We start from the raw sequence: 23597 nt of genomic DNA on the forward strand, positions 1-23597 counted from the left end.
TTTTTAAAATTTATAATTTATAAATTATTTAAATTATTTATTTTTTATTTATTTATAAAATTTAAAATTTATCACAAATTTTCTCTCTTGAAAATAAAAATACTCAATTTCAGTCGATATAATCATTAGATCGCTTTTAAAATGTACAAGATCTGCGTGGAATCGAGAAAGTCTAAAATTGATTTTCAAGTTATGATTCATTTTCTACTGTACAACATCAGTTTTTGCAAAAGAAAAAGAAAAATGAAATTTGCAACTTGACAAAATTTCTCTCGATAGGTACAAATGAGAAAAATCAGTTCAAAATCGAGACTTGAATTTTCAGTTCGATTTGAACAAAAAAAAAAAATTTCATTATTATATCTAAAAACAACAATAAGTACTTTAAAACACAGCTATCATTCTTGAAAAGAAGAATGATTTTTTTTTCTCACGGAATCTATATGCGGGAATGTAGTTTCGTTGTTGACAAAAAAGGAGATAAATACACAATAATAAGGAATAATAAAATGAAGTCCTGGCATGAGAAATGCACTATTTTGGAATTATTCTTTTTTTTCCTTTGGATATATTATTTTGGAATGTTGTGTGAATAAAAAATAAATGAATCTTAAGAGAGTGTTAAAATAAAAAAAAATTAATATTCATAATCAAATTCATTTAAGCTCGTTTTTTTTATATAAGATTTGCCAAAAAAATATTTTCATCACTTGTTGAGAAATGCTTGCCAGAAAAAAGCAAGAAATATCAAAAGGATAAATATTACAATGGCAGTGAATTCGGTTCACTTTGAGGTCATTATTTCTTTTTTTTTTTTTTCTCTCTCTCTCTCTCTAGAATGATTTACGGAATTTATTATATTTTATTAATAATTAATAGTTGAGCGCAAAAAAGAAATTTCAGTAATATTAGATTTTCAATATTTATTTTTTAAAGGAATAAATAATAAATATTGAAATTTTAAAGGCGCGTAAATTTTTTGTTTTTTCTACTAAGATCACTGAAATTTCTATTAAAAGATCTCAATTATATTATGAATTTTATTCTTTCTCTTCTTACCTTTAAATAAGCCAGTGCTATGACAAGAATTCCCTCTCCAATTCTGAAATACTAGGTTTTCGATTTCGACTAATTCTATTACGATTCACTTGCAATGGTATTGTGATATCTTGATTTTGTCCATGTACAGGAATATCCAATATTGTTTCACGATGTTCACGTGATGATGAAATATTATCTCTATCAAATGTAACAGGTGAAAAACGTACTCTTCCTATTGATATTTGACTATCTTTTGCTGATACATAACTTGAATCTTCCGATGTTAATGAATCAGGTGGCGTTGGATTTGTCGGTGTTCCTGAGCCAGAATTATTTTTACTTGCAGTCTTATTTGGCGAATTATATGAATAATTGGAACGTTTTAAACTTGATCTTAATCTTGTGACAACTTCTAAATTAGCCGGTCGTTCACCACCTGAATTTGTACTTGATTCATGTGAATTTTGCCTCGATAAATATTGAAAACCATAATCATGATTTAATAGATTTGAACTATAATTTGTAATATTTGAATTATTACTGTGTCGATAATAATGGCTAGGTGAATATAGTGAATAATCTGATTCATCATCAAGACGAAATGTTGGATTCACATTACTTTGGCTTGATGTACTTGCATTCGAGACATTTGACGATGTACGATGATGTGTGTATGATGGTAATCGTGGACTTGGTCTTGCCGAGCTACTTATACTGCTGGGATTGTCGTACGCGTGTGGAAAATCCGTACATTCCAACATTCTATCGCTGGAAAATTTTTGTTTTATTCAATTATTTAAATAATTTTCATTTATTGATTTTGAAGAAATAAAATTTATTTCTTTTAAGTTCAAATTTTGTGAATAATTTATGCTTTCAAATAGTTTCAATTGTGCTATTATTATGAAAAAAAAAGAGTGATGTAGTAAATATTTTTTTGATTTAAACGAAAATTAATATACTGTGAAAATAAAAAAAAAAAAAAAAAAAAAGATAATACTCACTGATATTCTGAAGGCGGAAAATAACCAGTTTCTGAAGATCGATAATATTCTGGTGCAACAAGGGGATACATTGGTTGTCCATAATCAGGTAAAAGATTACTTCCCATATATCCTGTTGGTGTTCTTTCAATCCTCGCAACTTCCGAAGAATAGTTTTCATCGTTACTCGTGCTAGAACTTTTTCTCCTCGGACTTGGTGTTGGTGCATTCGAACCAGTGCTATTTGTATAATGTTGAGGAGAATCCGTGAATCTTAATGGTTTATCGGATAACATTGACGGTGGCAATCCTGGCGCTATACCTCCCATATTACTCAAAAATGGCCTGAAAAAATAATTATTATTACCTTAAAAAAAAAAATTTAGAAATTAATTATTATATCTGTTCTATTTTTGTTTATTTTATAATAAATTAGGTATAAAATTTTAAAAATTTCAATGAAATTCTTTTAAAAATTCAATTATTTTGTAAAAATTTAATTATTTTAAATTCTTTGAATTAAATATCTTCGAAAACTGAATTATTAAAAAAAATTAATTTAAAGTATTTTAAAATTAATGTCAAAACTTTCATTTTATTGTAACTTATCAAAAATTTAATTATTTTTAATACCTGTATCTATACAATTATAATTTACAAAAAATTTTAATTAAAACTCTTCTCAAATTTTATCATTTTAAGAAATTTTAATTACCTTAATTTAATCATTTTTAACAATTTCCAAATTTATTTTAAAAATTTCAAATTACATTATAATTCAATATATAATTTAAAAATTAAAAATATTGCTTTTAACACATTAATTTTAATTTCTAGAGAATTAATTTAATTTAAAAAAATTGTATTTATTAATTTTTCCAAAAATTTAATTATTATTATTGAAAAAAAAAATTGATCGCATTCCTTCGAAATATCAATTATTTTCATATCTTTTTATAGCCGTTCTAGAATCTAAATTAATTTTTTTTTGAATAATTCCTACAAACTTTTTCATATATTCAAATATTTTCAATTAAAAATCTTTTAAAAATTTAATTTTTCAATAAAAATTTAATGTAACTAATTCAAAAAAAAATTTAACTTAAATTCTTCGACAAAATGATCATTTTTTAATAACATTTTTCGAAAATTTAATTATTTAAAACAAAAATTTCAATTAAAAATTCTCTAAAACAAGAATTCTCAATTTTCAATTATTTTTAAAAATTTGTAAACAATTTTTAGCAATTCAATGAATATTTCTTGATATTTAATTAATTTTGAAAATTTTAACTTAATTGTATTTATGAATTTTTTATATAAACTTCTTCACAAATCAAATATTTTTAATAATTTTTAAATACAGTTTTTGAAAAATTAACGTATTTAAAGAATTTTGAAATTAACAATTCACAAAAATTCAATTACTATCTGAAATTTTCAAATAAAATCTTCAGCAATTCAAATTCAAATTCAAATATTTATATTAGTAATCATACTAAAAATTAATTAAAGTTAAATTATGAATTTGAATGAATTTTATAGACAAATAATATTTTAACATTCACATTTAATTCCTTAGATTTTGAATTTTTCCGCAAAAGTTGGAATTTTTTATGTTAACGGAAATATTTATACAATTTCAAAATATTTAAATATTTTAGAAAAATTCAAAAAAAATTCAAGCATTTGTTTTATATAAAAAAAAGTGTTGAAATAAATAAATAATCTCAGTTCATTTAATGTTAATAAATTAAAATTTTAAAAATTAAATACAAAATTTGTTATACTTTTTTGTTTTTTTTTTCTAATTTTAAAATGGAAAATTTTGAAAAATCAAATTTTCTCAATAACATACCTGTAATGTCGTGCAGGTCCATGATAAGTATTATGAGGATAACCACTTGTCGAACTAAATTCATATTCAGGACCCAAATAACCGGAATTTCGATTAGAACCACCGCTTTCAGCTGGAAACCACCATCTCGACGATTCATCCTCATCATTTAAATTTGGCTGCAATCGTGGATGAATTGGAGAAATATTTGACATTCGAATATCATATCCAGCAGCAGTCCAACCAAGTAATGCAGCTACATTATAAAGTGCCAATTCAATGATATTTAATTTTGGCCTTTTATTCTCGCCATTATATAATGTCGGCAATGGTATTGGCATTGGCATAATATAGGGTCCAGTTAAACCAGGCTTTACTGGATATTCCGTTGGCATCCATTCACTCGATATATCCGATTGTACTCCTGAATAATCTAAAAACAAAAACAATAAGTGTTTGCAAAAAAAAACAAAAAAAATTAATGATATACTCTTTTACGAGCAAAAAAGCATGAGATGAATAAGATAAAAATATCAAAACAATTTCATTATTATTTTTTTTTTACGAAAACATTAAAATGAAAGGAATTAAAAAAACTATAATATCTATTATCGAATTTTTTTCTAATTCAAAATCGTTGCATGCATATATAAATTAGACAAAAACTATATAGTGCCACAATAACTATTTTTTTCTAATGAAAAATTTTATTTCATAACATGAAGTTTATTTATTAAAATTTCATCTTACCTGTCATCGGAAGGGAAATATTTTTCGATCTAGTAAATTGACTATATTGTTGGTTACAAAAATAAATAAATAAAAAAAATTATTCTTGGTGATTATGCAACGGATGCAAAAGGAGGTGATCATCGTGATATATTTATATTTATATAGGGAAACTCAAATGACAAGAAAGAAAAATATAATTTGAAGATGTCAATTTCTATTCTTTTTCTGAATATTAGTATCTATTTAAAAAAAAGAAGTTATTTTTATTATAACGAAAATTTGATTAATCTAGCCACACCAAGAAAAAAAGGATCATGCTAAATAACTCATTATAAAAATTAAATTCTCTTCAGAAAAACAAATTTAAATTAAAAATATTTTTTGTTTCACAATTTTTAGTTTCGATATTTCGTTAGTTTAACAAATAATTAGTCATTCAATATTATTACTTTTTATCAAATTATTATTAACATCGAAGTAAATTTTACTACACTGAAAAAAAAATTTATTTGATTCAAATACCGGTGTATTTAGTTATTATCAAATAAATATTTACTTGAATCAAATAAATGGTATTTGCTTCAAATACTGAAATATTTAATTCAAATATTATATATTTGATTCAAGTAAATATTTATTTGATTCAAATACACCGGTATTTGAATCAAATAAATTTTTTTTTTCAGTGTATTATTACTTGACATAAATACACAAAATAGTAGTTAAAAAAAAAATTAACACAAAAATTGAAAAAAGATTTTAAAAAAATTTTTTGATGAGAATTTATAAATTAGGGAAAAAAATGTAATTGAACAAATTTTCACTAAATATTGTATGGTTAGTAACATTCAACATTAATAAAAAAGAATCAGGTAAAAGTAATTTACAAAATAATAGAAGCACAAAGAATATAAAAATAATGTCATTTAAATACAAAATGCAAAGTTCACTGTAATTAAGAAGCATTCATTCTAAATTAAATAATAAATACAGAAAGAGATAAAAAAAAACATGAAATTTTGTAATTAAAATAAAAAAAAAACTGAAAAATAATAATAAGAGTTAGTGGAAACTAAGAAATAGTAAGAAAATTTGGAAATAGGAATTAAAGGACAAAAAAAAAGAGTCCAAACCAAGGAAAAAACCAAAAACTAATATTGGGATTCTATTCTATTACATGCAAGGTAAATACGCTCGACAGTCGACGTACCCTAAATAAATTGTAAATTAATAAAATACTAATTCATAATATTAATAAATTAATTAACAAAGTTTAATTATTTTAGTCACTAAAATTAGTTTTTTCTTAATTTTTTTTTCTTCCCAAATACGCTTTTTTCAATAAAATTGTACTATAAAAATTAATTTTCCTTATTTTTTCTAATGAGAAAATTAAATTTTAATTTTCTTCCTCTATATATAGCAACAAGTGTTTATAAGTGAAAATTTTCAAAAAAAATTTGAGTAGTTGATGCCGAGCGTTAAAGGACAGAAATCTAAAAAAACAAAATCAATGTGTCCAACTCAAAAGATTTTATTGAAAAAAAAAAAATTATTTCTAAATTACAGGTGTGTGCTGTGTTCGATATGCTATATTCGTAAATTTCTTTTCTCAATGTTTAAAAAGCTGAATCACTACATAATTATTTAAAAGTAGAAAAATTTCGCTCTAAATTTTCAGTTACATTTTCTCTTTCTTTTTTTAAACCACTTCTAATCTAAAATTATTTTTAATAAAAATACAAAAAAAATCTTGGTCAACTATTTAATATTTTTTTAAAATATTAAATAATTATCCATTATTTATAAATTAATATTCAATAAATAATTTAAAAAAAAAAAAAAAAAAAAAAACGAATGTCAACATTAATTTTTTTTTTTGTTATCCAATTCAATATTTTTTAAATATTAAATTTATACACTGAAATATATATTTCCAAACAATTGAAAAATTATTGATTTAATTATTTTCAAAATTAGGCAAATTTATCAGAATCTTTCATCGACAAATTGGTTTTATTTATTAAAATATTTTTTATAAAATAATTTTTTTGTAAAAATGATTTAAAACTATTTTACAACTAAATTTAGAAAAAAAAAATTGAAATATAAAAAAACTTTTTAAAAATTACTTCAATAAAATTTCAATTTAAGAAATATTGTCAAGAAAATTTGTAAAAAAAAAAAATGGAATATTTTGCCATTGAAAGTTTCTGTAATTTATAACCTGATTAAATTGGCTTCATTTTATTATTTGAAAATTATTTTCAAATGGAAATATTGTTTCAGAATTTTAATACAATTGGAATTAAAGCGTTTTGATTTATCTATTTATTTATTTTTTTTTTTATCAAATATTAGCGGACTGTTAGCTCTGTTAGAGTGTTATGTATCCTTTACGTAATAATTATGGAAAAGAACCAACACCAGGAAAATTGAGCTTGCATTTTTGTCTTTTTTTTTGTCTTTCTTTTTTTTTTGCTACGTTTCAGTCAAACTCTGCAATGGGAGAGCTTTGAGTTACTCCATTAGAATAGTTAAAAATAAAATTTTAACAATTTTAAAAGAGTCTTAATTTTAAAAATTACATTAAAGTATATTTTTTGGGGGTTTCATATACTTTTCATTGTTTATTTTTTTTTTCTATACTTTTTTCTTTTCTAAATCCGTTAATCACTGCACTAATTTTTTTTTTCCTCTTGTAAATCAAAAACATATATAAATATTTGACCTTTTTTTTTGCGGCAATTATCTCTCAGTTTTTTTTAAACTAAAAATTATACAGTGTAAGATTTTTGGTCCCTCATATAGAATTTGCGTATAAATCAAGTCATAACGCAAAGAAAAAAATTGCTGTATTTTTTTTTTAAATTCTTCACTTTCATTCGGTTGAGAAAATAAAAAGAGTGTGGAAAATTTTGTAATTTGCAATAAAAGAAAATGAAATATATCTTTTATAGTGAAATGATCATAATTTTTTTGTTTTAAACAAAAAAATGATGTTTTTAATAAATTAGGTGCATTTTCAAATGTCGGTGCTTTTTATCTATATAGATATAAAAAGGGAAAAATGAAACACAAATCGAGATATACAATACAGGCATGCATTAATACTAATCACACAGTAAGAACTGATTTTTATATACGTAAAAATTGTCAATCTATCCTGTAAAATCTACTTAAAAAAAAGGAAAATAAAAATAATAAATCATCGCATTAAAAAGTGAAATTAATCACAAGTCTCACAGCTGGTAATTTAATAAATTATAAACTAAGTTTTGTTCTTGCTATTAAGAAACAAATTATCTTAAAAAAAAAAAAAAAAAAAAAAAAAAAAAAAACTGGAAATCAGCAATCACATTGATTTATAATAATTAAAATTTCATTATAATCTACTTACTATCTATTTACAAATAAATTATGCACAAAATATAATTTTAACTTATAAATCTTAAAAATATATAAAATATTAAATAATTATTAATTTTATAATAAAAAAAAAATAAATAAAATCAAACTTTCATAAAATAAAAATATTTTGACATTTTTACGATTTTTTTTTTTTTTGATTTTGTTAGAATTAAAGCTTTTGTAATAGTTAACAAATAATTACTAATATCTTAATTGTCCAAAAAAAACAAAATTCCTTATTTTTCAAATTATATCTATATTTAAAGAAAAAATAATTTGTTTTAAAAATTGTTGATTAATTTAAAATTTTAGATAAATAGGTTTTTTTTTATCGAATACAAGTTTTTACAATTTAATTAAATTTAGCTAAAAATTAAAAAATATATTTTTTTTCTGATGATTTGAAAAATAATTTTTTTTTTTAAACGATAAAATTGAAAATACAAACAATAAAATAAAATAACAATAAAAATTTCTTTCAATATTTAAAATTTAGAAGAAAAATTTTTTTTTCGTTAGAATTTTCATTAAAACAAAAATGTAATATCAAATAGGTGTCAGAAAAAAAACAAAATAGAACATTTATCCAATTTTGAACAAAATAAAGAAACTTTTTTTTTAAACACAAATTAAACAATTATAGGTAAATTGAGAAATAAAAAAAATTTATACTATTTTTTCAAAATTAAAAATATAATTTTTAAAAAGTTTAACAGGTTTTCTTTCCAGATTTAGCAATTTTTTAAAAAAATTTTAATAAAATTAATTAGTTTTTAAACAAGTGAATTTAAAATTTATGTAATTCCAAAATTTGAATTTTTTCAAAAATTTTAAATGTTAATTTTTTAATTATTGAAATTAATCTAATACAAAATAATTGTATACCTATTATAATAATTCAATTAAATTTTATTGTTAATGATGTAATAATGATGATAAATAAACTTTAGAAAAAATCTAATGAGCTTTTTAATTTCGTTTAATTTAATTTTTTTTATTTTTAAAAATTTTGTAACTCTTTAATTTTGTGTTCAAAATCATAAAATTTATTTATTATTTGTTCAAAATAAAATTGAAAGAATATTATAATTTAAATAATAAATTTGTTTTTCAAAATAATTCTTATAAATTATATATAAATAATTTAAAAAAAAAATAATAATGTGTTGAATAAAATGTGGATTAATCTAAAAAAAAAAGGTTTTATAAAAATTTACATTTGTACTCTACAAAATAATTTTATAAATATATAATTAAAAACAATAAATGAAAAAAAAACATTAAGACATTTTTAATAATAATTTTTCTTTATAAATTATTTTATAAAAATAATAAAATTTCAATATTAAATCAAAATTATTGTAATATATATATATATATCAAATTTTTTAAAAATATCAAATTATTCTCAACATTTATAACTTGTTAATCTAAAATAGTAACAAATTAGAAAAAAAAAATAAATCAAAATAATTAAAATTTTCACGAATTTTCACGAATGTTTTCAAATTTTTTTTCTACGGACAAAAATAAAGCCAGTTGTGAGACTTGCAAATATTAATAATAATTGATCGTGATCAAAATTGATCTACTCAAAAAAAAAAAAAGATTAAAAAAAATGTTTCTACCATAAACATTACTTTTTATTACTAATCTCCATCGAAATCACTTACGAGTGGAGTAGATGTTTTCCTCGGAAAGGCCTGCTATGAACAAACGTTCATTCGTTACAAACTATCAAACTCTCTCTCTCTCTCTCACAAAAAAAAAAAAAAAAAAAAAAATACATTTTAACGTGCAATTATTTTTTTAAGAACATAATATAGACGCGATTTCTCTTTCTCATTTGTTGTTCGTACGAAAAAATCTCTGTGTATCTTGAAAATTAGGGGAAGTCGAATTACTACCCTCTGAACTACGACGTGGAAAATTTAACGAATCACTAATTATTTCGCAATTAAAATTTCTCGTCTCTAATTTATGACGATTTTCTAAATCCTGAATTATTTCCGATGGCCTTTTCAATTGAACACTCGCGATCCTCTCTAAATCACAAAGATTATCGCTACTCTTAAATTTTTGACTTAACAATGGCTTATTCTCCGAATTATTATGACTAATTTGAAATTCCTCATAATTCGACCACGTACTCGAATGATGTAAAACACGTTGTTCATTTAATGATGAATTTGGATTTAATTTCAAATATAGTGAATTTTTTGTTTTGAAACTATCACTATTATTATCATCATTATTTGAATCATTATCATCATTATCGAGATTACAAAGAGCCGCCTCGAGACATTCAAAATCAACGCCCTCACGTGAATTTGCAGCCAAAAAACGTGGCGTCGAACAACCTAAATCAATATCTAAATTTTCATTTTTTGAACTAAACATGATACTATCCTCAAGAACACTATATTCAACTTTAGCGGAAACTTTATTATCATCAAGTGTATCCTTACTACCCCATGCTCTCATTTTACTAAACATTCTCAGGGGACTTTTTGAAATACGTGATTTGTGACAACGTTTTTTATCAATTGAATTTTCCGGACTCGATAATTCAAGACCATCAACATCATTGACACGTACTGTTATTGAACTTTTTCTCTCTGCACTGTGAGAATTTAATGAACCCTTTCGTGAACCAGAGGGCGAACGAAAAAATTCCGCTAATGAATTTAATCGCGATTCAGAACTATCACGACGCTGCTGCTGCTGTTTAGATTCCTTTGATTTACTTCTATCACGTTTTTTCACTCGTTTTGCAGTACCAACAAGAGTCGATGTAACGCTATGTACAAAATTTGTTGAATCATCGCGTGAATTTTTCAATTTACCTGATGAGGAATGTCGTGAGCGATTTATATCTTTTATTTCAAATTCACGTGATTGTTCTAAATCAATTGTTAATTGTTCAATATTATCATTTTCAATTATATAATTTGCAGTGTCGATGAATTCGGATAATTGTGAAATATCACAAGCGGCATTTTTTACTGCTGCTTGATCGTCTATTAAATTATTTGCGGAGGAATACAATTTTTTTGAGGTGGGGTTACCTATTTCCTGAAGAAGTGGCGAGCGATGCGCGTTTGCAAGCAAGGCAGTACGTAGTGGAGTCTTTTCAAGATCTGGTGCGGAGCGCGACCAACGTTTCACACCTGGTGATGTCGGATTTGGTTGCTGTGAGATTATTGCACCGCGTTCACGTTGATGTAGTGTTGATGGTCCCCAGGTTTTACCCTTAACGCCATCGGCTGGTACTAAAGGGGAAACAACAAAAAAAAGAAACAAAACACTACTACTTGCTACTTTTACTTTTATAAAAAAAAAAAAAAATTATTTATAATTTTACTACCTACTATATTTTTGCTGCATATACACACACACTGTCGTCTTGAGATGCATCTTATTTTTTTTAGCTCCTTTTGTCGACAATGATTTTCAGCAAACAAAACAAAACGAAAAAAAAAATAAAAAAAAAAAAAAATTGAATATGAATTTAAAAAAAAAAAAAAAAAATGGTGAAAGCAATAAAATAATAATAAAGAAAATTTTTGTTGAAATGTAGAGAAAAAAAAGGGTAAATTTTTGGACTTTTCACACCATGCTAGTAGAAGTGTAGATATATAGACATTTTCAAATTCAAACGAATCTACTAAGCACGAACAACACGTCTTTCAAGGTGTCAAAAGTAACAATTCCATAATGCTCGGTGAGTGTAATAATAGAAAGCCATAAGTATTTTTTTTATAATAAAATTCATTCGAATAATATTTCTTGAAAATTATATTCTTTTTTTTTCAATTATTTAAAATTATTTATTATAAATATAAGAGTTGCAAAAAATAAATTAATTCATAGAAAATTAAATTTTAGGGGGGGGGGGTGCATGATTATCTCATAAAAATCATAGATTTTTCATTTTAAAGAATTCTATAAAATATAATTATTTTTTAGTTAGAAATTTTTATTTTCCGAATTAGAATTTGAGAGAACTTTTTTTAAACAAATTCTTTAAAGAATTTTTGGGAAGCGAATTTTTATTTGTTAGAATTTGTATTTTACAACATTTCTCGTTACACAACTTTTTATTCAAAAAAAAAAAAAAAAAAAATTCAAATTTTACCCCATTTTAATTTTGCATAATTCTCATTCAATAGAATTTTAATTCGAATTTTTAAATGTCAGTGTATTTCCAAATTCACCAAATAATTGTATCTAATAAAATTCTTTAAAATAAAAATTCTAATAAATGATTTTTATGAAATTATGAGCCCCGTTAAATTAATTAATATTATTGTTTTTATTTTTTGCGTATAAAAGCGTTCTTAGTTATGTCTTGTATTTGATTTTTTTAAACAATTTTTTTCGAAGAGGGAAATTAAAAAAAAAATAATGAAAATTTTGCTTATTTTCTTTTAAGTTAATCCGTAATTTTTGTTTTATCGAAATTCTAATTCTTTGCGCTAGATGCTATTTTTTTTAATACTTATGGCTGTCTACATTAAACAAAGACTACGTCTACAAGTAACTGTAAAACTATTTGCAAGTGCAACATTAAAATATTATTATTATTATTATTATTACTATTCCATCATCACTTTTTTTTTTAAACTGACTTAAATAATTTTTTTAATTTTAAAATAATATTATTTTTTCTCAAAAATGTAAAAACATTTTTTAAACCTTTTAATGTGATTTATAACGAATTAGTGATTTTTAACAAGTGCTTAAAATAATAATAATAATAATAATAATAATGAATACCTATAAACGTAGTCACTGTTTTTTTTTTTTTTTTACTTATTGGTGATAAATAGAATTATGTTTATGTAACTTACAAGCTATTGCTCGAAGTCGAGGAATACTAGGCGATCCAGGCGGACTATTTGGCCTGGAAGGATTTCTATTTTTTCCCCTATCTAAAGCCGTGTGTTGCACGGTGATTGTATGTCGAAAGTCTGAAATAAAAAAACATTTTTATAAACATTTGGAATATTCAAGATTTCACAATTATATAGACAGCAAATTTTCATGGAGGAATTAATTTTTTATTTACCGTCAACTGATTTCTATTACTAAAAAATTTATTCGAAATTTCAGACAAAAATACAATAATTTGAAAACTTTTTAAGTAAAAAAAGTTATAATTGAAATTATTAAATTTCAAAAAATTTTAGATGGAAAATTTTAGAAGCTTTTAAATTGAAATTTTTGAAAATAATTGAATTTCAAAAAAAAATTGTGTTAAATTTCAGACAATAATTATAATAAGAGAAATTTTTAGCGATTTCTGTTAATGAAGAATTTATTAGAAAGAGAAGAATTTTATTAAAATTATTAAAAATTATTAATTTAGTGAAGAATTTTAGTTAAAAATTTGTTAAATAATTGAAATACAGAAGATCTGCGTTGTATACTTAAAAAATATATTTTGTTTAAAATTTTATAAAAAAATTAAAAAAAAGATCGCATTTTATTAAAATTTGTATAATCCGAGGCCTGAAATTATGATGGCAATGTAAAATAAAACAGTAAATTAAACAATTATTAAAATAAATAATTTCTTTTTAGATATTTAAAACAAAATTTTGAAATAAAATTCGTAATTAAAGAAGTTGCAAAAAAAAATGTCATTCATTTAAACGCTTCAAAACTTTTTGCTCATAGAAAATAATTAAAGAACAAATTACAAAATCCATTTGTATTTTTATAAAAAATTTCTCTTTTAAAAAATACTTTCCGATTTCACAAATTATCAAAATCACATATTTATCAAAAAAATAAAAATATAATTACAATTACCGTTTGTTTATTTTGGAAGCAAATTTAAATATTTATATTTTCATTAAAATTTCTATGTATATATAAAAAGAAATGCTGTAAAATGATATGAAACTTATTGTAATATCAATGAATAAAACTATTAAATGAAAATAAACAAAAAAAAAAAAAATTACCAGACGGTGCACTAATGTTACTTCCAGGTTCCTTTTTATTGAGTCTTAATTTTGATTTCTTGAATTTACCCTTCCTCTTATTTGGAGTTGGGGTAGTTTGTTGAATAATCATAACAATTAATTCTCTTTCCAAGAGATCGATTTCCCTCTCGGCTAATTCCTGTTCTCGTTGTCTTAAATTTTCTTCATGCTGTCGTTGTTGCACTTGTGCTTTGGTTAGCTCTTCTTCTCTACAGCGCAATTCCTAAACGATTGAAAAAACAAAAAGAATAAAAAATTTTGTAAAACATTGTACAAAAAAAAATTGTATCAACAACAAAAAAATCCATTTTTTTAATACTAATTAAACCATATAATATAATATAATATAATATAATATAATATAATATAATATAATATAATATAATATAATATAATATAATATAATATAATATAATAATTGACAAAAAGAAAAAGAGGGTCTTACCTCTTCTAACGAGCGACATTCCTTTGAATAGCATTTGACAAAATTTAAAATGTTACCGATAATTTGACAAAAATTCTTGTAAATTTTAAGTTTTTAATATTTTTTTTTTTATAAAGTGTAGAAAATATTTTTTTCTACACTTTATATTATATATGTACAAGTTTATTTTTAACCAGTGTTATATTATTTATTTAATTGTAATTTGCGGGCAATGCCTTCTATTATTGAATAGTTTAATTTTATTTCATTTATAATAATTCTAAATAATAGCATTTAACGAGGTCCTTCGACGATTTTTTTATATTTAATAATTTTATTATATTGTTTACGAGCAGTAATTACCTTTTCTTTCATGCGTAATCCATGAAGAACTTCTTCAATCTCAAGTCTCCAATCGTCCTGCATCGTGTGAAATGATTCGTGAGGTGTGGCAGCAAAAGCACTTCTAACATCATCCAATGCTTGTAAAATTGCAACAAAACCTGGTCTACAGTGACTGTCTGACGACCAACAGGCTGTAAAAAAATATATTTCCAATTTTATAGTTAAAAATTAAAATAATAAAAAGATATACATTTTTTACATAAGGTTTAAATAAACATTAATAATAAATGATAATTTAAAAGATAATAAACTGTAAAACTTTATAATAAGTACAGAATGGAGTCAATAAAAAAAATAAAATAAAAAGATAATAAACAAAATTGTCTCTCAAATAAAAATAATCAATATTTTATTTAAAAGCAAAAACATCATTTCTAAAAAATTTGTCTTGTAAAATTTTCTTTAATTTTCAGGTTCTAAGAAATAAAATTTCCATGATAAGAAAATTGAATTTTCTATGACTACTCCATAAACTTGTGGCTACCCATTGATATAACAAAAAGTCGACAATACATTTTTGACATACCTTCCATGAGAAATCTCCAAGGCTGTGGGCAAGTTGAAGGTATTGGCAAGGTAAGTTTATTTACGGCAACTCCATAAGCAACTGCCAAAGCATCTATGCCTTTGTATGGCGTTTCACCAGTTAAAAGTTCCCATAAAAGAACGCCATAACTGTAAATTAAAAACAATTAAATTAATCATTACAATTTATTCGAAATAAAACAAAACTTTTTTTTCTACTTTAATTACATAAAAAATATACAATTAATTAAATAAAAAATGTACAATTATTTAAATAATTAAAAAGTAAATATTACTTTAAGTAAAAGTTAATTTAAATACTAAAATATACCTCCAAACGTCGCTCGCTTTACTGAATGTACTTTTTTTAATAACTTCTGGTGCCATCCAAGCATAAGTGCCAGCTGCCGACATACGGGTTGTTTTGTAGACTTCTCTTGCCAAACCAAAATCTGTTATTTTCAATGTTTTATACTGAAGATCGTCATTCTCTATTGGCTCACTCAGTAAAACTAAAATAAAACAAAAAATAAAGATTAAAAATTCCAGTTTCAAAAAAAAAAAAAAATGTAAATTTAATTTCTAATTTTCATTTCTATCTAAAGTTAAAATTAAAACTAAAACTTTTAGCAAATTTTATCATTTTCAAAAATTTCAATAAACTTCTTCGATAATTTAATTATTTAATCAATAATTATTAAAATTAAAACATTAATTTTAATTACCACAAAATTTATTTATTTGTAAAATTTTCAAAAATTTCATTATGTTATCATAAACTTCGATTGCAGCTCATCGAGATATCAAAATTAAGAAATTACAAAAAATTTGTACCTATAAAGTTTTTCATACTTTTAAATATTTTTTAAATTTTCTATTAAAAATCTTTAAAAAATTTAATCATTAACAAATAATTTAAAATTGTTTAATTTCCAAATAGTTTTGATAAAAATTTTATAAAAATAAAAAAAAATGCAATTATGTATTTAATAAAAGAAAAGATAGTTACCATTGGAACTTTTTAAATCTCTGTGAATAAGACTAATTGGAGCTTTATTATGAAGATAATCCATTCCGCGAGCAATTTGAATTGCCCAATCGACAAGTACATCTGGCCTGATCTTTCTACCACTAAGAACCCTATTGAGACTACCGCCGCGAGCATATTCCATAACAAGACACATGTTTGGCATTTTTAAACAAACTCCCTCGAGCTGTACAATATTCTCGTGCTTAAGGAGCCAAAAAAGTTTTGCCTCCTGACGAACATTTTCCAATGTAACACTTGGTTCTTCATCTGGATCTTGACGCGCTGCTTTTACAGCAACCTCGTGTTTCTGCCAAAATCCTCTAAAAAAACAAACAAACATATTAATACACAATTATCATGAGTGAAAAGTCATTAATCATCAGAATCAGAAGTTTCTACAACATTTTTCACTAAAAAATTCCATAAGTTCGAGGTTCTAAGTAATATAATTTCCATGATAAAAGAAAAACCGATAAAACTAATAAAATGACAGACAATTCGGATAAATAATCAATCAAAAGAAAAAAGTCAGTTGAATTAAAATTTAATCAAATGAAAATTTCGTCACATACAAATTTAGTTAAAATATAAAAATTCTTTCAAAAAAAATTAAATGGAAAAATTGTACGATGCTATTTAACAAGGAAAATTATAAAATTCTTTACCTAACAAAATATTTTTTTAATAATTTGTTGATTAAATAAAAACTACAAGAAATATTTTTTAGGCAAAAAAATATAAAATTTTTCATTTTAAAAAATTATTTCTTTTAAAATCATTTATCATAAACGTTGTGTATTTTAACTTCGTAAAATTGTAATAAAAATTTGGTAAAGTGCAAATTTAGTTAAATAAAAATTCAGTTATATAATCAAAAAATACGCTCCTTCGTATACAAAGTGGAGAAATGGAATAATAATAAAAAATTTCTCTAATTTAAACAAAAATTCCATTACATTTTCTATTTCATCAAAATGAAATTTCATGAGAATTTTAGATTTTCAAGATGTTATAGAAATCCTATTATGTAATCCTATAAATAACTATATAAATCAGGTGACTGTAAAATTTTCATTTTCAAAATTATTTAAATTTATTCAAATAAAATTTAATGTTTGATTTACAATTTTTAAAATTAAAAAATCTACTGACATGTGACAATTTCTTTCAAATTTCACTATTTTTTTTCCTGATTTCCATCTTTTTCCTGAATTTACAACAACGCTGATAAATTTATTTTCTACACAATAACTACTATAAATAAACTCATAAAAAAAAATTATTAATTATAGTGAGAATATTTTTTTCTTTATTGTACATATTATTATTAATAATACAGGGATCACTGTACTTTTTATTATGAAAATAGGTGAAAAGGTAAATTATTTACCGAAAATAGATGACAAAAAGGTGATAAAAAAAATTGATAGAGTTAACAAAATTAACTTGCAAAATAATTTTTATGGATTAATTGGAATTTTTTTTATTAAAGATTGAAGCATTAATAGTTTAAAATATTAAATTTTTTGATAAATTAAAACTTAAATCAATTAAAATCTGAAAAAATTGAAATTCGAATAATTTGACATTTAAATTAATTACAATTTGAATAAACTAAAATTCAAATAATTTAAAACTTAAATCAATTAGGTAAACTTTGGAAAATTTAAAACTTAAATCAATTAATCTTTAGAGAAAATGTAAAATTTCTTTAATTTTAAGTTACAATCGATTGAATTTGCATTTCATTAAAATTTTAATTAATAAATTTGTATTGAACAATAAAAATTAGAATTAATTGAAAGTTTTATCACTTGAATTATTAATTAAAATTTACATTAAATATGAAATTTGTATCTATTTAAAATTTGAATGTAAATAAAATTTAATGAAATTAAAATTTTGATAAATAAAAATCATTTGCATCATTTGGGTCCTAAAAACATACAGGATGATTAAAAAAATAAAATTTTAATTTTTTACCAGTTTAGAAATTAAAGTTTTAAAAAATTTTGTATTCTGAAAATTAATACAAGTTCCAGAAATTTAAAAAAAAAAAATTTTCTAATTAATAAATTATTATCAGTGTTTTTACTTTGTAAATTCAATTATTTTAAAAATATTACATTCTCAAATTAATCGAATAATGAGAGAAGGTGAAGAAGGTAATAAATTATTATTAAAATAGGTGAAACAGAAGTCAAAATTTTAAATAGATGAAAAAAGGTAAAAAAAGGTAAACAGGTGATAACTTGTGATCCCAGATATTAGTATACAAAATTGTTAATTAAAAAAAAAACATCTCTACTAACCTGTAAACTTTTCCAAATCCACCAACTCCAATCACCTCTTCCAATTGCAATTCTTCAAAATCAATTTCAACAGGATGAACATTATCGATCACCGATGATACCCTATCGATTGCTTCCGCTTCAATGACAAAATTTGCCGGGAAAATACCAACTTTTCCCCGTATCTTCCCAGTCCACCAGCCTTCATCGCCAGAAATCTTTGAATCCTTGGATAAGACCTAGAAATAATTAAATAAATAACATATTTTCATCAAACAATTGAATTTTTTCTCTTAAATATTACATTTCTTTATTTCAAAAATATAAATTAAATCACTTTCAATCAATATAATTAATAATATTAAAAAAATACTAAAAAACAAAAATTAAATAAAAAATATTTGAATTTTTCTTAAAATTTCTAAGAAGTATTTTCTTATACATTCTGCAGCTGAATTGTGTAGGCATATTATTTACTAGATGCATAGATAATTTTACATTAGTTGTGAAAAGGATACTGTGAAACATACGTATATTTACATAAATTTAAATAAATGCTCCTTTTACTATTAACTTACTTTTCTTTTAATTTTTGCTTTTTTTTTTATTGTGACCATACTAGGAAGTAATTTCTCCTCAGAATTGTATTAAAAAAATGGTCCAAAAAAATAAATTTTCAAAGAATGATCAAAATTTCCTTTTAATTAAATTATGTAATTTATTTTAATATCATAAAAAATTATAGTTAACAAATAATAATAATAATAATAATAATAAACAAAAACAATACAAAGATAAAATGATTTTTTTTTACTTTCGGTTTCATTACTTTCGAATACAAGATTTCAATTACGTAAGACTTACAAAAAACTTTATTGTATTTTTTCCAACTTTGACAAATCCCTTGAAAAAATTTTTAAAAAATTTTTCTGCAAATAAAATTCGAATAAAAATGAAAAATAAACAATATAAATGTACTTTAAAAAAAAAAAAAAAAAAAAAAAAAAAAAAAGCAATTCATAATTTCTATATATTGCAAATTTTGTGCGTGTTTACCTCAACAGTTTCTCCTCGTTGCAATGACAACTCGTCCTCTCCCTGTGCGACGTAATCAAACTGGGCAGTAAAGAGAGTCGTACTGTTGTCCTGTCGAGATTGAGAGGAGGAATGCGTGCCATGGGAAGGACTAGTTTGTTGTGAAATTGTTCTTGCTGTACCACCACTGTGAGTATCGGATACACTGCTATCTGACATGGTGCTTGGAGTACGTCCGTATGAGTAGTTTTTGCTAAAAAAAAAAAGATTAAAGTCAATTAATTATTTTAATAAGAAAATCACTTTTGTTTTTATTACGTCAACAATATTATTCTCTACTCTAAAGTTTGAAAAGAAACCTGTTTAACGAGTTTATTAACATTATTGAGATCGATGAAACAAAAACAAAAAAATTATTAATTAAATTTAATAAATTATTCAATTAGTTTTGTATAGATATAATTATACTATTAATATACTATTTACTAATTAAACTAAAGTTTAGTATTTTTTTTTATTTGTTTATAAAATAAATGACAAAAATAAAATGGAAAAATATTATTGGGTAACAAAAAAAAACATAAATTTTAGTAATTTAACAGCTAAAACAAAAGTTAAGATATAAATAACAAAATAATGTGAAATTCTAAACGTTCAAATCAATTTTTTTTTTTAAATTACTACAGCAATGAAAAATAAAAAAAATTCATAAAACATTTATTAGAAAATAATTAAATAATAATAATAAATTTTTACTTTTTCTTAAATTTTTTTAAAACTTATTATTAATTATTTTGGATACAGAAAATAATATTTTATAATAAAATTTAAAGTTAAAAAAAAAGGATAAACAATTTTTTCGTTCATTTGAACGTTCAAAACTTTAGGCACATAAATAATGAAAACAAAGGAAAATTGTGCAAATAATTGGTATAAATAAATTAAGTAATTAACTAAGTAATTAGTATTAAAAAATAATTATAATATTTAAAAATAAAAAAAATTCATTACATATAAAAATATTAAATACGATAATTTATTTCACATTTCATCTCTATAAAACGTGAATTTAATTTTAAATAATGTGTTTGAAATATTAAAAATTAAATTTTTTTTTTTAAAAACAAGTAATAATTAAATTTAATATAATCATAAATGTAAATTATTTAAAAATAATTTTTTTGTTAAAAATAGGTATCGACTAACTTTTATTAATTATAGTTTTATTTTTATTATTATTAGTGAAAAATCACTAATTATTAGTAAAACGAAAAAGACTATTTGAAAAAAACAACTAATTAATCTCGAAATATAACTTTAAAAAATAATTTAATTTTAACTAATTCAATTAATTAATAAAAAAAATTACTGCGATATTTCAGCTATTTTGACATAACCTAAAAATATATATTTAACTGATAATTAATTATCTTTAACCAATTGTTTAACAGAAATATTAATGTGACTGACATTTAGCTATCTAATTATTTTCAAATTCACATTTACACAGAAAGTTTGAGTTTATTATATAAAGTATTTATTTTAGAAACGTACAAAATAAATATAATTCTGAAAAATGACAATATTCAAAGAAACCCAAATCAATTGTATATTTAATTCACCATTTAAATATTTTAACAAATTTCTTTATTTTTCCACAAAATAATATTAATGGTTTTTAATATTAAATTATGAATTGTTTTAATTTATTGATAATTAACTTATTTTCAAAACTCAATAAATATATATATATATATATAATTATAGGAAGAGAATGGTTTTTCCGTTAAAGTATTATTTATTACTTTCTTATCTAATCTTAAACTAATACAGAAATTATAAAAAAAGGTATTAATAGTATTTTCTTCCAGAAGGGTTTCTCAATTTTACTTATATTTGCTTTTTGAAAAAATTCGAATAAAACATTATCATAACACATATTTCTCTTTCATAAAGAAAAAAAATTGAAATTAACAAAATTTAAAATTTGGAAACATTTATATTTGTCATTGAATTTTGTATTTAAATGTAAATAAATATAATAATTATAAAAGGGAAATCATGATTCCATATCATTTATTATTTCCTTATCTAATCTAGACCTATAATGTACAAAAAAAAAAAATGTCTCACGTATCAAAAATATTGTTTTCTTTTTCTTAGATTTCTTTCTTTTCTATCACTATATATGATTTACATTAAACATTTTTCTTTTACCGCAATTAATGCCATTTATTTTCTACAAATTCACCAAATTAGAAAGTAATTTTTCGATTAATTAAATGAAAAAAAAAATATTTTTGTAATTTCGTGAGTAAAAAAAAAAAAAAAACTGTCAAATTAAAAATAAAAATACATTACCTAAATTGTGTGGTGACTCTACTGATGTGTTGATACCTGGGGGATAGTGTGGCCGTATTTTGTTGAAGGGGTTGAGAGCAGCCATTCTCTGAATAAAGTAGTAACCGCTCGCTCCGATGACGAGCGTCCGGTTGTCCGTGGTCCATCAAGATAGACAAGCCTCTTGCCGATAGCCCGGCTGGCGGCATATGGCACCGACCCTCTTCTTACCTCTCTTTCTTATGTATTTTAATTTACAAATCTCTTTGTCAGCTTCAACTTTATTTGTTTTCCCGTGGCGAATTATCTCACAAGAATCATAAACACAAGTCGATGGCACTGACATGTGTCACTTACTCCAACGGTTCACCACACATAAAATTTCAAATACAACTAACTTCCATAAACCACCATCTCCACGTACTTCTTATATTCATTTATACATATTTTTTTATCCAATTTTTCCCGCCTTAAGAGCCGACGCCCAAAAAAAAAAAAAAAAAAAAATCTACCCAACAATAACGATTGAAAACAATAGAAATTAACAATTTGTAAAAAAAAAACCAACCCAAACAATCGTAGGGATGAATTGAGAATTATCACACTTATTGGTTACCACCACCACCACTTTCACCCTGTGGCTATATCACTGGGTCAATGAAAAACCGGCTCCAAAAATCTTGTGACAAATTAAAAGCAGTCTTAAATTAAATTCACGAAATTACACTGGTTTTTATCATAAACACGGGGGATAATTAAGAAAAAAAACAACAACAAAAAAAATATGTCTTTCAAGAGCCCAAAAAAATGTCACCCAAAACACTGTGAATACCGCGTCAGGGTGTGTATACTTTTTTTTTTCCTACACTTTTCAAATAAGGGATTCCTTTAGGTCCTGGGGTTACGGCCCAAACCTTCAAAGGTTCGCCTCCCCATTGACACGGAGTTCTGCGTTATTTCGCAGAACACACCAATTATTTGCATTTAATGAAAATAATGAAGCAACACTCACGGCAATAACCTAAAGAACGCCATGTTCATCTGACGCAATTTGACGGGCCCCACAGTCGTGTCGTTGACGTTGTTCACATATAAACACACACACACAACTTTTACACATATGCATATATATGTCATGTTTGTACAGTATTTAATAAATAATACTTAAGCCAAATTGAATTTTGTAAATTAATTTAAGCAAAATTATACCTTCTTTTCATTAACATTATTTATACACTGTATTAAAAAATTGTATTTGATAAATTTAGTAAAATTTGTGCAAATTTTTGAAAGTATTTACGTCTTACGTAAATGCTTATGTATATGTGTGTGTAAAAACGCTGTTACGTTGGTGGCTATGAACAAACATAATTAAGCTTTGATCACAGTAGTGAAACTCCAAATTTTTCATTGCGCAGTAAATTATTGCGCATTTGTCAAATGTCACGTGACATGCAAATTTAATTTTTAACTTCTCAACCCTGTCTATTGTTGATAAATGCTATAGGCTATACATATTTTATTTATTTTGTAAAATTTGAATGATTTAA

General features: G+C 23.1%; 2 protein-coding genes across 3 annotated transcripts in view; both read right to left on the reverse strand.

Moving 5' to 3' along the window:
* The window catches only part of LOC127280969 (ATP-dependent RNA helicase vasa), a 170323-nt gene that overhangs the window by 38570 nt on the left and 108156 nt on the right, over positions 1-23597 (reverse strand). The window lies entirely within an intron of this gene.
* Positions 77-23229, reverse strand: LOC127280963 (mitogen-activated protein kinase kinase kinase 11-like). Its single transcript, XM_051304396.1, has 13 exons — positions 22069-23229; positions 19729-19960; positions 18694-18911; positions 16361-16701; positions 15683-15863; positions 15353-15501; positions 14785-14957; positions 13977-14220; positions 12858-12977; positions 11073-11276; positions 3883-4294; positions 2046-2369; positions 77-1809 (listed from the first exon to the last, which is right to left on the reverse strand). The coding sequence occupies exons 1-13, from the start codon at positions 22254-22256 to the stop codon at positions 1077-1079; spliced, it is 3519 nt and encodes a 1172-aa protein (XP_051160353.1). The 5' UTR covers positions 22257-23229; the 3' UTR covers positions 77-1076.

This window comes from Leptopilina boulardi, unplaced genomic scaffold (assembly GCF_019393585.1).
Source record: "Leptopilina boulardi isolate dan_hultmark-lab unplaced genomic scaffold, ZJU_Lbou_2.1 LbouV2_259, whole genome shotgun sequence".
Lineage (NCBI taxonomy): Eukaryota > Metazoa > Arthropoda > Insecta > Hymenoptera > Figitidae > Leptopilina > Leptopilina boulardi.

What these genes read in the sequence shown, in the direction of transcription:
- LOC127280963 (XM_051304396.1), bottom strand. Translation starts at nt 22,256, where the DNA reads ATGCCGCCAGCCGGGCTATCGGCAAGAGGCTTGTCTATCTTGATGGAC. An exon ending in GGATTTGGAAAAGTTTACAG is followed by an intron (nt 16,702 to 18,693) that starts GTTAGTAGAGAT and finishes TTGTTTTTTTAG; the next exon opens with AGGATTTTGGCAGAAACACG. An exon ending in TCGACTTCGAGCAATAGCTT is followed by an intron (nt 11,277 to 12,857) that starts GTAAGTTACATA and finishes TTTCCCCTTTAG; the next exon opens with TACCAGCCGATGGCGTTAAG.